At 35.6% G+C, this 16,813-nt stretch overlaps 1 protein-coding gene across 1 annotated transcript; it reads right to left on the reverse strand.

Moving 5' to 3' along the window:
- Positions 1–360: 360 nt before the first annotated feature.
- On the reverse strand, positions 361–5,414 carry LOC107553621 (cytochrome P450 26C1-like; the record flags this gene model as incomplete). The annotated part of the gene is made up of 5 exons (XM_016235911.1): positions 361–1,681; positions 2,588–3,013; positions 4,338–4,493; positions 4,662–4,937; positions 5,187–5,414. Coding segments are annotated over 5 exons (1,464 nt in total), but the record flags the coding sequence as incomplete, so codon positions are not given.
- Between the last annotated feature and the right edge of the window lie 11,399 nt (positions 5,415–16,813).

Raw genomic sequence — 16,813 nt, forward strand, 5'->3', positions numbered from 1 at the left:
CTGCTCCCCATTCACACCTGAGATCTTGTAACACTAATGAGTAACACGACACCGGGGAGAGAAAATGGCTAATTGGGCCCAATTTGGACATTTTCACTTAGGGGTGTACTCATTTTTGTGGCCAGCAGTTTAGACATTAATGGCTGTGTGTTGAGTTATTTTGAGAGGACAGCAAATTTACACTGTTATACAAGCTGTACACTCACTACTTTACATTGTAGCAAAGTGTTTTCTTCAGTGTTGTCACATGAAAAGATATAATAAAATATTTACAAAAATGTGAGGGGTGTACTCACTTCTTTGAGATACTGTATATATGTAACTTACTGACCCCAAACACAATGTTCACGCTCAACAATGTGCAAATAAAAACATCAAATCTCTTTATTGAACAGAGACATTTTAAACACTATATACCAGAGCTCCAAATGCACATTTCAGAATAGATACCATAAAACATATAAAATTAACATGAGCACTACTTCACAAGACAAACATGAGCACGGTAACTACAAGTATTACAAGTATTAACACAACATGTATACACATATACTCCTAATTTGGAGAAAAAGTGCTGCTTGTTTTCTCCTTCCCTGTATTTAAACTGATCCCCCAGTTCACAGCGCAAAGATAATTTTTCACAGCTTACATTCATGATAAACACAAATAACTATGTATGCATTAGTCACCTATTTACATGGTTTAAAGCAATATGTAACTTCTGTAAGTACTAGAGTACAGAGCCGCAAGGACAGCACTTATAGATAACTAGTCACTTTAATAGTACAGTGGCCTAGAAATTAGAAAGTGGAGTAATATTATTTTTATTTAGTGAGCTATTTCTATTTACTTGAGAAAAAATATAAATAGAGCTTATCTGTGTTCCTACTTCATTTCATAAAACAAAAACAGGTTTTGTTTATATATCACATACAAGGCTGAGATGAAAGAATAAATGAATTTAAATGCATTTATATTCTATTCTATTTTTTAGACGTGCACATGCACATCAAAATGGCTTGCTTATTCAAACCTAACAGGCTTTTACACAGGCTTAAGTAATTTTTTCATGCATTCTAGTGGATATTTATCCTTTTCACAAATTCACTTAAAACAAGATTTCAAGACTGCATTATCTAATGAATGAGTCAAGTTCATAATTTCATCCATTTCCAGATGTTTTGCTTTACATAAACATCAGAAAGGAAACTGCATGATTGTACATGATTCCCAAAAGCAATTTAATGTCTATGTGTTGGCGTTCTATGTTGTACAGTGTCTAAATTATTATATATTTTTTGGTCTATATATGCGTGGACTCCCTCCGGTTTCTCTCAACTCCGTGGGTTCTGTAGTTAAAAAACACGTGCAGTCCATTGACCGGATGCACGATTGGCACCGTCTGCATCCTTGGATATGTTTCTGTTGCCAAAGTGCAATCCACTGTGGCGAGCAACTCCACTGCAAGAGTTTTCAGCACAATCAAAGCTAGCTCTCGACCGATGCACCTCCTCACACCACCTCCGAAAGGGACATAACTGAAGCGGTCGGTTTTGCTCTCGTTTCGATCCGTGCAGAACCGGTCCGGGTCGAAGAGCTCTGGGTTCTGATACGCTTCTGCTGTCTCATGCGTGTCACGGATGCTGTACATGATGCTCCAGCCCTTCGGGATCTGATAACCCTGCAGATGCATAATATAGGAATTATTTCATTAGAGCACATTGCCTTCTAGACCTTTCTGAGACTTCAAAATATAAAAGTAAATATAAAAATAAAATTTGTCATCTTACATTTTTTTACACCATTTTTGTGTTCAGAGCACAAAAAACATTTTACAATCTTTTTTTAATCCATGTTTTTTCATCAGTAAAGTCTTATTATTATTACTATTATTATTATTCACATTATTTCATGATTTTTACATTTTATAATGAATTTAAAAAAAAGTTATACAATTTTATAGTGAAATAATTGTAATGTTCCTAAAATAAAATTTTACTGAAAAAATTATTTCATTTTTTACATAATTTTAGTGTTAGATGCACATTATTATTATTATTATGATTTATTATGATTTTTTTTTTTTTTACATTTTTTTAATCAATTTTTTTTCATCAGCAACATCTGATTTTCATTATTATTATTATTATTATTGTTATTATTATTCACACTATATAATTTTATAATGCAGAATATATATATATATATATATATATATATATATATATATTGTAATTACTGTTTCTAAAATAAAATGTTACTGACAAGATCACCTAATTATTTTAGACTATTTTAGTGAACAAATGTTAACTTTTTTTTTAATCCTTGCTTTTTCATCAGCAACATCTGATTATTAATATTATTAACACTATATATCAATTTTATATATATAATATATATATATATATATATATGTAAGAATTGTAATTAATGTTTCTAATATACCGTACATACAAAATGCTACTGAGAAAATCTAGCTATTAGCATGAACTAACTTTTGCAGACAATTAATTCAATATACAAAAATGGCATTTGCAGTTCTTATTTTGGCCAAATACAAAAACCAAACCAAAACAAAATCACTTACGTTTAATTCAAATGTTTGCAGAACTGTCCTGTATCCCCCAGACACCGGTGGGAGGAACCGAAGCACCTCTCTGACCACACAGTCCAGGTAAGAAAGTTGATTCAGTTTCTCCAAACTCAGGTAAGGGACATGGGTCCGAGAGCGACGCCCCTCTTCCTTGTCCCCTGCTTCAAAACACATTGTTTTATTCATCGCTGATGTCCACTCACTGGTACACTTCTCAGCAGCATCGCTTTCCTCACTGATGACGTTCCCATGGCAACGAGAGCGGCAGTATCCATGCACGTCGCCGATCAACCCCTCGCTTTCCAGCTCTGCTCTGGTGCGCTCACTCACATCTGAATGACGCAGCAGCTGCAGGATGAGGGATGTTGATGCGCTGCCAGTAGTGGAGTGAGCAGCAAAGATTAACTCTACTGCGGTTTCCTGAAATGCATTTTAATTTATTTAATTAGCAAACATGAATCCAAATGAAATCGAAAGGCAATGAAAAAAAAATGAAATGCAATTAACATTTAGAATAGCAATTTATTTTGCATATATACACGGACAAGATTATTGTATTCGCTTATGTCAGAAACAGTGAATCTCTTTAAAAACTGGCTGTTGTTTTCACTTCATTGCATTGCCAACTGGCAACTGACACTGTTACATATACTCGCCAACGCTGATTTTTACTCGCATTTTTGAGCTTGACGAGTGTTAGTTTTGGGCCCTGTATGTATATATGTATATATATATATATATATATATATATATATATATATATATATACAGTATATATATATATTTATAAAATACCTTGCTACGTGTACTGCGTTAGGCTAACCGAGACTTGTCATTTGCACCTTGTCATTTGTAAGTCGCTTTGGATAAAAGCATCTGCTAAATGACTAAATGTAAATGTAAATGTAAAATACACATACTCATACATTTTAGAAAAATTTACAAATTTGTCTCATGCTCACCAAGGATACATTTATTTGCTCAAAAATACAGTAAAAACAGTAATATAAATGTATATATAATAATGGTTATTATTATTTTCAAAGCTGAAAACATTTTTTTGCTGCTTAATATTTTTGTGAAAAACTTGATACATTTTTCAGAATTATCTGATGAATAGAAAGTTCAAACGAACAGCATTTTTTTTGTAATATAAATCTTTTGTAACATTATAAATGTCTTTACTGTCACTTTTGATCAGTTTAGTGCATCCTCTTTTAGTGCATCCTTGAAATAAGGTATTAATTTCTTATAATGATTTTTTATAATACAAACCCAATTCCAAAAAAGTTGGGACACTGTACAAATTGTGAGTAAAAAAGGAATTATTATTGTTTTGCTGCATTTTTTATCAAATAAATACCATCATGGAAGAGCGTTCTTTTAAAAACATTAAAAAAAAAATCGTAATTATTGCAAATTGTGCTTTTTTTTTTTTTTTTTTTTTACAAATACACAGGTGCATCTCAATAAATTAGAATGTCATGGAAAAGTTCATTTATTTCAGTAATTCAACTCAAATTGTGAAACTCGTAGATGCACCTGTATGTGTATGTGTCTGTGTCTGTGGATGTATGTATAAATAAATAAATGAATAAATAAATGAAATTGGATCAAAACATTGTCATGGGATCATCACCAGTGATGGAAGCAAAATATAATTCTACAAAATAAAATAATTAAAGCTAGGTAATAGTACAAAGATAGCACAAAATACATTTGGATTTGGCCTTCTAAGGTTTACCTTGAGTTCTTGCATTGTAAGCTCATAGTCATCTTCCTTCGCACTGCTCAGCATATAGTCAAAAGCATCACAATAATCACTGGTTTGCTGCTTCTTCAGTTTCTCCTCTATGATCTTCTCCATGGCAGAGTGCAGAATCTCACGGGCCCTGATTCCCTACAACAAAACAATAGATTATGTTCATGAATTAAAGTTCTCGAAAGTAGCTGAGATTTAGACATTCATCTAGTGACTTGGAAATGTACTTTATTTTGCTTGCTCAAGCTGTGAAACAATGTGACTTTTAGCCTGTGGAAGGAAGATCGGAACTAGACTCATTCTCACCTTGCGCAGGCCGCTTATGGGAGTGTCAATAGGAAGAGAAAAGAGATTGTTCATGAGCTGTTCAAAGGTTTTGGAGAGAGAAGTGATTTGCTGCTCCTCCAGGTGCAGACCGAGCAGGACTCGCACTGCGATGCGGAAAGTGAGTGACTTGGCTGCAGTGTAAACATCCACAGACCCGGTCTCGGCGCACCACTTGGCAATTTCAGACTTGACGACATCTTGAAGGTGTGACAGATAGGCCTCCAGTGCTCCACGGCTAAACACTTTTGCAAGGATCTAGGAAGCGAATAGAAAACAAAATCGTATTGATCAAATGCTGAACTATTCATTGCAACATTAATGGCTGGAAATGAAATATTCATTTTTTGTGAGCCTAAAGAAAACAGTAAAGCGTTCATCTTTACAGGGTTATTTATAGGAGAAATAAAGCAATTAATGGGTTAATATTTTCGATCAGATGCCTTTTTTTATTGAGACTTTCAAACAACAAGTCTTTCAGAGTGCATGCATTTCAGATACACTTACTTTTCTTTTTCTCTTGTGCAGGTCACCAACTGAGTTTACCAGAGTGTTGGGCCCCAGGATGATGCGTGTGCTCTGGGGCCACTGCGTGCATACCAGCGTGTGTTCACCCAACAGAATCTTACGGATGTTTTCTGCACCAGTCACTCGGATGAGGGGTTTGCCCAAAAGGTGAGTTTTAAAAACATTTCCGTGTTTCTCGCGTCTGGAGATGTGAAAGCTGGATCCCTGTTACAACACAACAGAGTTTCATGTAAAATCTTTTATGCAATACCCCGGGGTCCCCACTACTTTTGACCAATTCATTTCTAAGACTTTTCCAGTCATTTGTGACTATAAGTATTTTTTAAATTATTTATAGAGTTGACCATAACTACAAAAATGTATATAGGAAATTCCATACTATTTGATTAACTTCCCAGGCCTACATCTTGCAATTTTATTTATTTCTTCTACAATGGATTGATCAGTTCTGCCGCTGTGCATGAAATCAAGGTGAAAACATCTGTTTTAACCACAGTGAAGAATTACACCCTCATCAAGTTCACACATGCAGAAAATAATTCCCCTTTGTGGATTTGTACATTAGGCCAGCAGAGGAGCTCATATGCCTCATATTTCTTTGAGAAAGCATTAAACATGGCTTAACTACGGTGACCGAGAAGTGCAGAACAAATCACAATTCTGAACAAATTACAAACGCAAATGCAAGTCTAAAAAACAAAATAACAATTCAGAAAACACAACAACAATTCAGAAAACATTATAACAAATCAGAAAACACAATGACAAATTCGAAAACAAAATAACAAGTCAGAAAACACAACGACATGTATTGTATGAATTGCCCTTACTCTGGAATAAAAAATACGGGGTGTATATTTACATTTAGTAAAAAGTGGCTGTGAAACATCAGCTCCAGTGGTGCAGATGAATTGGTGTGTATCACCAATTTTTTGACGCGATCGACCCGGGTTCGATCCCGCCTTTTGCCAAGCTTTTTTTTCCTCCCTTTTCAAATCTCGTATTAGCAATGGATTATATTTACACTAAGTGAAAATAGCAGTATTTTTAGCAATATGCTATTTACACAAGGTGGGATCGAACCCGGGTCGATCGCGTCAAAAAGCCAAGGGCAAGCACTTATCTATCTGCCCCACTGGAGCTGATGTTCTACAGCCACTTTTAACTAAATGTAAATATACACTCCGTATTTTTTATTCCAGAGTAAGGGCAATTCATACAATACATTTAAACTGAGCTACTTTAATACCATCTCCGAACTTTCTACCACGACTCTGCTGTTCTTCGGCTGGTTCTTCCTGTATACGTTGATTGACAGATGTCTCGTCCAGTCAGCGGTGAGTAATCCCAAACCAATGGCGCTGTCTCAAACTATACCTACCTCTTCCGGTTTGTCTGAATTGTCATTGTGTTTTCTGACTTGTTATTTTGTTTTCGAATTTGTCATTGTGCTTTCTGACTTGTTATAATGTTTTCTGAATTGTTGTTGTGCTTTCTGAATTGTTATTTTGTTTTTTAGACTTGCATTTGCGTTTGTAATTTGTTCTTTTGTTTTCAGAATTGTGATTTGTTCTGCACTTCTCTGCCACCGTACTTAACACTAAAGGTAATGCAAAAAATATTAGCAAAATAACATACATTTCATCCAGGGGGCTTCATGTGTTGTTTTCATAGCTACGCTTCACAGTATTTTTAAAGAACTTACAGTAACCACGAAAGTGAGTCAGAGTGCGCTAAATGTTTATACTCGTAATGAAAATTGGCTTTGCGTGCGGTGGTAACCATAGCGACACGTGCTTCTTTGCAGTCTGTATCATGCTGGTGCATCAATAAAAAAAATGAATGAACGAATTAGTTATGAATTAGTTAGGCTATATATTTAACAATGTAATATGTAGACCTAAGACAAAACGGTTAAAATCAGGTCTCGATTTATTTCGGCGGGGTCGTTGCGAAATAGCCTACGTCTGTAATTGTATTTATTCATTAGGCTATTAAAGATCTAAACAATATATATAAAAGAAAAGAAAAAAGAAAGAAAGCAAAGAATCCACGTGCGTGTTGTTCCAGTGATGAGATCTTCTTCTTGATGGAGCGCCTCCAAAAGTTGCGACACGCAAGAAGATCCTTTTACGCGCTCACTGGAAATCTAGGCATGGAATAAGAATAGGACATTATACGGGTTAAACATGGGTTTTATGAAGAGAGGAGATCTACCGTGCTGTCAACCTCTCCAGCTTCCCAGAGAAGGAAAAGGAACTGACAACTATTCCAAACAGTTTTACAAGCTGCATGCGCTGGCATGTCTTTCATCCGAGTTTATCCACCTTTTCTTGGGGTGCAACCCCTGCAACAGCCTCGCTCTCACCCACTTCGACTGTAAATCAGACTCGAAACGAATTTGAGATTATGGGAAGTCTGGAAACTAGCCCACATTTGTGCTTAATACAGAACATCTCTCTTAAACACGCTTCCTAGTAAATAAAACGTATAAATTCTTTAAAAAAGTACAATATCATAGTATCTAGCCTAGTACATGGTGTACATACACATCAAACAACTTTCTTTTATTCAGGTTTTATTCTCATTTGAAGAAATAGTGAAACATTAAGAGATTTAAATATCCGAAGAATCATGTATACAGTGAAAAATGACTCTTGATAAGTAGATGGTTCTTTCTTAACCTAATAATCAATGAAGACACTTTATCGAATGGTGTAACAACTCAGAGATCTGTGGCTAAAACATGCAATAAGTAATCTAAAATAACATTATCTTAATAGCAGAGGCAATGGTGACCTTACAAGTAAAACAGAGACAGACAATGAATGTGTACTCACCTCAACACGAGTGTAAAATCATACCGAAGATATCCAGTGAAACTTCCAGATTCTTTCTAATAGGTGAACTATGAGACTTCTGTGCATCTCGCGCGCTCTAGCTTTATAGGTATTGGCACATGTTTATGATCCACCTTCACCAGTGACGTGTGAGCAGTCTCTCTCTCTCTCTCTCTCTCTGATGGTTGAAGAGGTCGTGGATATATCACAGGGTATGGGAAATGTTCGTAGTTTCCACAGAGAGAGAGAGAGAGAGAGAGAAGTTACCTATTTCCTCATTAGAATTCCATTCGATCCACTTGTCATCATTTTTCATGCACTGCATTTTAGGCGAGCATTCTAGTTTAACGTCTAAAATCATCCAAATGTGTTATTTCATCATTCATCATTACATCAAAAATGATTTGTGTAAAAAAAAAAAAATGGTTATTCACTTAATTAGTTCAGATTGAATTATTTTCAGACGATCGAAAACAGCACGATTCAATTTGTTTACAGAGAAGCTGCACAAAAACCTGTTTGGAGTTCAATCACTTTTCAAATATAGGCTAAATCTAAAATGTCCTTCGTTAGAACACGTGGAATTGAACCCGTTTGTGGATAACTCAGGTACTTCCAGAGGGCCAACTTTTAAAAAAATAATATTTAAATCAGTTTCTGAACGCAATCGTTTGACTTTCGTCTCGCTCAACTTTGTTTTATTTTGTCGCCACGAGAACATTTAACTTAACTTAAACAAAACTTAATTTTGTAACATATTTGGGATGTTTAAATCTATAAAAAATGTGTTATGTAACTAGGCTACTGTCCGATACAGACAGCGATATTTCAGTTCGAGAGCGTACATATAGGCTAGGCTATTTATCGCAGTATGACTTTTAATGTAAACTTGAAAGATATTTCGCATCCTGACCTGAATTATAGCCAGACTGCGCTAAATATAGGCTGCACAGTCTAAAAGTTAAAGCTTTTAAAGATAATTATCAGGATGCGGTTAAATTGAGTTTATTTTGCGGTTCGTGTACAATATTGTATTATTATAACAATTATGCCTGTATTCATTTGCTCATTCTTCTCTGGCTGAAAGCAGCAAAGCTTGCCGACATGTTATTGTCCCATTCAGTCATCACCCATCTTGTTTGAGATCATCAACTGGGCTGTACAAAAAAATAAATAATTATATATATATATATAAGTCATGGTCAGAATTATTTGCATCCTTGGTAAATATGATCAGAGAAGGCTGTGAAAATAAATCTGCATTGTTAATCATTTTGATAATTTTTTTTTAATTCACATAAATCTAACCTTTCATTGGAGAATAAGAATTTAAAATGGGGGAAAATATCATTATGACAAAAATGTTTTTCTCTAATACACATTGGACACAATTAACGGCAACCTTTTATTCAATGCTTTTTGAAACCTCCATTTGCATAATAACAGCTCTGAGTTTTCTCCTAAAATGCCTGATGAGGTTAGAGAGCACCCGACCAGATCAGAGACCATTCCTTCATCCAGAATCTCTCCAGACCCTTCAGATTCCCAGCTCCATGATGGTGCTTCTCCTCTTCAGTTCATCACATTAATTTTCTATAGGGTTCAGGTCAGGGAACTGGAATGGCCATAACAGAAGCTTGGTTTTGTGCCCAGTGACCCATTTTTGTGTTGTTTTTAAGGTTTGTTTTTGTATTATTTATTGTACACATGGCGTACTTTTTATCCCTGTGTGCACCAAATCCATTTTGAATGTTTGTTGCTAAAAAGCTAATTTTTTAGTTACATCTGACCATAGAAGCCAGTCCCATTTGAAGTTCCAGTCGTGTCTGACAACAGAATATGCTAAAGCATTTTCTTTTCTTGATTTGTTTTCTTGAAACCCTCCCAAACAACATGTGGTGTAGGTGCTGTTTGATTATTTTTTTAAGGTTTTCTGACCCTGAGACTCAACTATTTTCTGCAGTTCTCCAGCTGTGGTCCTTGGAGAGTCTTTAGCCACTCAAACTCTCCTCCTCACCGTGCATTAGGACGATATAGACACACGTCCTCTTCCAGGCAGATTTGTAACATTTTCTGTCGATTGGAAATTCATAATTATTGCCCCGATGGTGGAAATGGGAATTTTCACTGCGCTAGCTCTTTTCTTAAAGTCACTTTCTAATTTGTGAAGCTCAGTTATCTTTTGCTGCACATCAGAAATATATTCTTTGGTTCCCTTCTTTGATCATATTTACTAAGGGTGCCAATAATTCTGACCATGACTATATATATATATATATATATATATATAGCATTTCAATAAATTAAAAAAAATTAAATTAACACAAAAATCTACATACAACATTTATAATATTATTAGCCTACATAGGTCATAAAACATTTATTTCATAAAGAAAAAGTTTACATAATTATATAGATTTAATTTTGAATAATATTGTCACATACAAACAGAAGAAAGTTGTGTAGCTAATTTTATTTAAAAGGATCTGTATAATTTCCCTCTGGTTAGTGTGATTCAGGCCCTCTTAGAGCTGTTTTTTTATTTCCAAGCTACATTTTTAAAACAGATCAGAAGATGAAGTTGGCTAGTTTTCATTTGTCTTTCTTGAATGATTTCTGATGTTTAAAATATGTGAAATGTAAGGCCAGAGTGAGAAAGGACAGATAGAGAGGTACATAAGACATTCCCTGTCTGGGTTGGTTGAACAAATCCTGTTATTAATTTTAACAACAGACTCAGAATACCAACTAAAGCTCAAAGTCAGGTTAAAGACATGCAAGGACTTGCCACATAGTCATATACTCATGGCCAGGTCTCCTCTCACATATATCTGCTACCAACAAATAAACATTCAGAGGCACTATATTATAAAATACACACGGATCAGTGATTCATGGGTAATTAGGTTTCCCTCAGTGCATAGATTTAAACATTCATCCAAGATTCAAACATCACTGCTATTTACTGTTTTCAAAATATCCAGATATATTTATGTTTATGCTCAGATAAGTACAGAATTAATGAAAGTCGTGATAATTCAACACTCTTACTCCAGATGTCAAATACAAGATTAATCATCTGGCAAAGGCCAAAGGAACCCTGTGCCATTTTTATATTAATTTTTATAGTAATTGTACTTCTACTGTACTCAGTTCTAATACATACTTTTATCTTATTCTTATTTGATAGATATTTTTCCATACATATCAATCTTACAAAATTGATAAATCATAAGTAAATATTTCCATAAATTTACCCATCATTTGTCAGATGCCAAAGGATGACATCATCAAAGAAGTCACCAAAACCACATCACAACTACAGATAAAATAGAATGGAATTTTACCTGTGTGAAATGTATCATAATTAACATGAAACATGAAACTGTTGATGTTGACAAAGGCAGTAATATCATTTTGTTGATTTTCCCCTAGTTAAAACAGACACATGAAGAGTGTTGCCTTTAATGACAATGCTGCTTTTTGATATTAAAATGTTCTTTGATTAACTTTGTGTAATGACACACATTTGGAGGATCATTTTACTGTGACTGTTTAGGTGATGTGCTGAAAATGTCCCTTTTTCTGTTCAGACTTGCTCTTAATGACAGATATAACCTATGCTGTCTGCTTTCCAGACACACACACACACACACACACTTACCTTGCTAAAATTTTATATTGAGGCATCACATTGACTTCTATTGAGATAAAAGTTGAGATAAAAATTTCTGTTTTTTAAGTGTAATTTTCAGCTGGCAGATGGTAAAACAGACAAAACATGCCATAAACTTACATTAAAGGACAGACCCATAGGCACATCGAGGTACCAGAGTATGATACAGATTTGGGAGCTCTCTTTGCTAGTAAACAACCACCTAGCAACTACTCAAAATACCATAGCAACCACATGCCTTAGCAACCTTGTAGCAACATCCTTAGAACAGCCCACAACCCCAGTGATCATGGAGAGTTTTTCAGGAAAATGTAACTTTACAAGCTAACCCTAATGAAACCTTAAAGGGGTCATATGATGCGATTTCAAGTTTTCCTTTCTCTATGGAGTATTACAAGCTGTTCATGAATAGATAAGATCCCTAAAGTTGCAAAGACTAAAGTCTCAAACCAAAGAGATATTCTTTATAAAAGGTAAGACTCGTCCGCGCCCTCCTAAAACACCTCGTTTAAACACGCCCCCACATGTCTACATCACTGTGTGGGAAGATTTGCATAACACCGCCCAAATGTTCACGCAAAGAAAGAAGGCGTAACTTTGATTCTCGCTGTAGTATTGTTGCTGCCGCCACCGCCATGTCGTGGAGACGCTGTGTTTCATTGTGAAAGCGAAACTACTTTGTTTGGCCTTCCAAAAGAAGACACACCTAGAATTCAGTGGTTAAGTTGTATTTACAACGCTGTTCCAGAACAGTTCAAACCAAATATTTGTGTATGTGCAATGCATTTTACGGAGAGGTAAAATGCATTAATCCTGGGAGAGTAGACTATGATGCCTGTTGTTCTGACTCACAGTCTGTAAGTATGTTTTCATATTTAAAGAATTTGCCACTGATGATTCAAATGCGAGTTTTGAGCAGTGTAGAGTAGCGCTTGTTGTTTTTTGTTTCTCCGATCACAAATGCAGACATGGTTTTATGTATAAGCGGCGCGATGCAATGCAACGCAACGCGTAAAAAGACAGTATAAATCAATATAATCAGTAATTATGTCCTCACTGGATGCAACAAATGCCTCGTTTGTAATTGGTTTTATTGGTTTTGTCTCGTCGCGCCGTGACATGGCATCACAGTATGGTAAGGTGCGTAACATTTCCGTCACATGCTTGAGGTATTCGGACAATCACAACGCACTGGATAGCTGGCCAATCACAGCACACCTCGCTTTTCAGACTGATGAGCTTTGTAAAAATCGATACATTTCAGAAAGGCGGGGCATAGAGGAGAAACAATAATGTACAATATGTGGAAAATAATGTTTTTTGAACCTTAAACCGCATAAACACATTTCATTACACCAAATAAACCAAATAATGTTCCTTTTTAGCAACGTCATATGACCCCTTTAAAGTTGGCATGAAATAAAAATGAACCCACCTATTTTCTAAATGCATGTCATAGATTTTATTGTGAACAATTTATCCATGCATATGACATCATAGTTCTTAATCAAAATGCCATAATTCGATCTTCCAGTGAAACGAGACTTCTCCAATCATTTAGTCCACATAAACCCTTCCCTTTTCCTAAAATCGACTGCAAGCTCACATTCAGATCAGAACCAAGTCTCTGCCCAAGCAGTTTTTTTTTTTTACTCGGATTTACGTCACAATACGGAAAAAAGGATCTTTCGCTATTTCCATTTCATCGTGGTTTTAAACCCTCAACCCAATATTTAGCATTTTTAAAAGAGAATACAGACTAATTTAGTGCCTACATTAATCATTTTCTCTTTGGTTAAAACCCTCAGTTTAGCTAGTTTCTAGAGATATTTTTCAGAATTTTTGATCCCAAAATATTGCGCAAACACATGCACACTTGCACACAAAGCATATATGTGACCCTGGACCACAAAACCAGTCTTAAGTCGCTGGGGTATATTTGTAGCAATAGCCAAAAATATATTGTATGGGTCAAAATGATAGATTTTTCTTTTATGCCAAACATCATTGGGATATTAAGTAAAGATCATGTTCCATGAAGATATTTTGTTAATGTCCTACTGTAAATATATTAAAACTTCATTTTTAATTAGTAATATGCATTGCTAAGAACTTCATTTGGACAACTTTAAAGGTGATTTTCTCAATATTTCGATTTTTTTTGCACCCTCAGATTCCAGATTTTCAAATAGTTGTATCTCGGCCAAATATTGTCCTGTCCTAACAATGCATCAATGGAAAGCTTATTTATTCAGCTTTCAGATTATGCATAAATCTCAATTTCGAAAAATTGACCCTTATGACTGGTTTTGTGGTCCAGGGTCACATATGGAGTTCATGCTAAACTGTTCAAATGTACTACTCCATTGATGTGGAATTTTAGGTGAAGAAGCGCACACACAAATTCTCACCAACACAGAGATATGCAGAAGGAGACACACACAACTGCGTTTTAAGTGGTCACCTTATCCCTCGGTCTCTGATGCTGCTCAATCATCAGCTCTCTGCCGCAGTTTCTGGACTCAGTTGGAGGGGTCAGGGTGAGAGAAAGTGTCTCGGCCGATGATCAGAGGTACAGCCTCGTCTGTCAACGGTACAAAAAACCCTTCCTGTTGGACACAGAGACACCCCTCAGTGTGAACAGGCTCCATCAGATGCTATAATAAAGAGAATGCTGTGAGATAATTATTAGGACTATATAAAGGACTATTAATAAAAGATAAAGAACACTGAAAAAGAAAGAGAGATTGAAGACAGTATTTCTTCACTTGCAGATATCTTTCAGCACGGTAGTCTCCAAACACTCTTGAGTGTCACACACACACACACACACACACACACACACACACACACACACACACACACACACACACACACACACACACACACACACACATACACACACAGAGACACAGATGCAAACTTGTCTCCTGGATGTCCTGCTTTGATTCTTAAGGGTTTTCCCCTCCTTTCAGACGCTGTCTGTCATCACTGTGTCTGTGTGTGTGTGTGTGTGTGTGTTTGAAAGAAAGACTTGGGAGTTGGTTGGATATACTGTTGGGTCCGAAGTCTAAAAAAAAGTCTCTAATTCTATGCAAAATTGTCAATTTTTTCATAATAAACATAACAATTGAAGTGACGAGTTGGGCTGAAAAAATTACATGAATTTGAAATGTCTTTATTTTAGTTTGTCCCTCTTTTGCTTTAATGACAGAAGCACTTGAACTCACAAGTTTGTGTAAAACACTAACGATCATGTTCTCCAGTATGATTTGAGATGATCCAAAAAGCATCTGACTGTCTGTACAGAGTCACATGACCAGTGTCACAAATATACATATTTTGTTTTGACCTAGAAAGAGTGCAGAATCTGACATATTTCTCATTTAATGCCATACCGTATCTTTGTTTTCACATTTTCAAAATCCTAAAACATATTCAGGTTTAAATTAGATTTTGAGTCCCAGACTTTCGAATCTCACTGTATGCGTACGTGTGAATTGAAGGAAGCGCATTGAGCCCCTGGGGCCATGATGGAGGTTTTTAGATGTGTAACAACTTCTGACCACCCGACTGACTTCCTTATCTGTCCGAGGAGTGTGACGCTGAGCGGGTATCAGGTTCTGCTCTGGGTGTCTCCCCATGACCTCACACGCTGACCCCTGAGACCTACACTTCCTCTCGCCGCTATAGTGACATGGCAATAACACAATACCGCGATTCATCTTTTTTGTTTTGTTTAGTTTTTTTAGAATATTGAATAGTTGAAAGTTTAATTATTCAAAATCTAGGTAGTAAGCTAAACCTGGGTGATCAGGTCATGTATCACCCTGAAATGGTTTATTTTGTAATAATGACCAGCTGATTGTACATAATTTTGCTTATTGGGCTGATTATCACATTAGATAAGTGGACAGGAATTATGGCTGTGAATAGAAATAATTTATTACATAATAATTAATTACATGAACAAGACCACAGAAAACTAGCATAGTTAAATAGGACATTGGTTGCCTGGGACATCGATCAATTATACAGTTTAGTGGACAAAAACACAGTAAAATTGTAACATTATTCAATATTATTACAATTCCAAATACCTGTTCTCTATTTGAATATATTTTAATATGTAATTTATTCCTGTGAAGCCAAAGCTATATTGTCAGGAGCCATTACTCCAGTCTTCAGTGTCACATGATAAATCATTCTAATATGCTGATTTGGTGCCATGTTGCTTACTATTTTTTGCTGATTTTTTGGCATCTGCATCCATTATAAAGGAATTTATAGAGATTTTAACATCAGGAAGACACTTCCCTTTTCCCGAGGTCATAATGACATGGTCGCTGTGCTCCAGGATAGGATCTCCCTCTCTTCTCACACTCGACAATGGAAATTTGAAGAGGCACCCTGTTTACACTCTTAGACACCAACAATCTATATATGTGTGTGTGAGATCCATTAGCCATGTGGAGCTCACCTCAGGCAGTGATTAAGAGGTCAAATGCACCTCAGTACAAAAAGGATAGACAGACAGAGGGATAGAAGAGAGGAAAGAGGAGGACAAAGACTTTAAAAGGCCCTCAAATGGCTTTTTTAAAGCTTGCTTTCAAAAGGTGTTTCAGTCAAAAGGCCTGAATCCATTAAAGCTATCTGCTTTCCCTCTACTCACCTGCTCTTGCTGTGTCTTCAGGCCTAAGGCGTCAAAAAGGCTCTTCGAATAAACAACAACAGTATCAGGCAGAGTAGATTGGTGGTTCTCAACTGTTTTTCTTCAGGACTGTATTCAGTGCAGTTTTTGAGGATGAAGGTCCATGTTAGCATTTACGTAAATTTGACTAGCACCAAAATAGCATAGTCTAACTAGGATGGACAGACAACAAAATATATGGGATATTACAGTTAACTAAAACTAAAACCATAAAAAGGTACTTGAACTTTTACTGAAATAAAATAAAATATAAAATAACTCTTTTTTTTCAGTTAGTTGCCAAGGCAACATTTATAATTTGTATTTAGTTTAACAATGTACCAAAATAGCTCAAACTAAAAGTGAAATAAAAATGAATAAAAACAATATACACAAATTA

Source organism: Sinocyclocheilus grahami, unplaced genomic scaffold (assembly GCF_001515645.1).
Source record: "Sinocyclocheilus grahami isolate Dianchi unplaced genomic scaffold, SAMN03320097.WGS_v1.1 scaffold18.1, whole genome shotgun sequence".
NCBI classification, from domain to species: domain Eukaryota; kingdom Metazoa; phylum Chordata; class Actinopteri; order Cypriniformes; family Cyprinidae; genus Sinocyclocheilus; species Sinocyclocheilus grahami.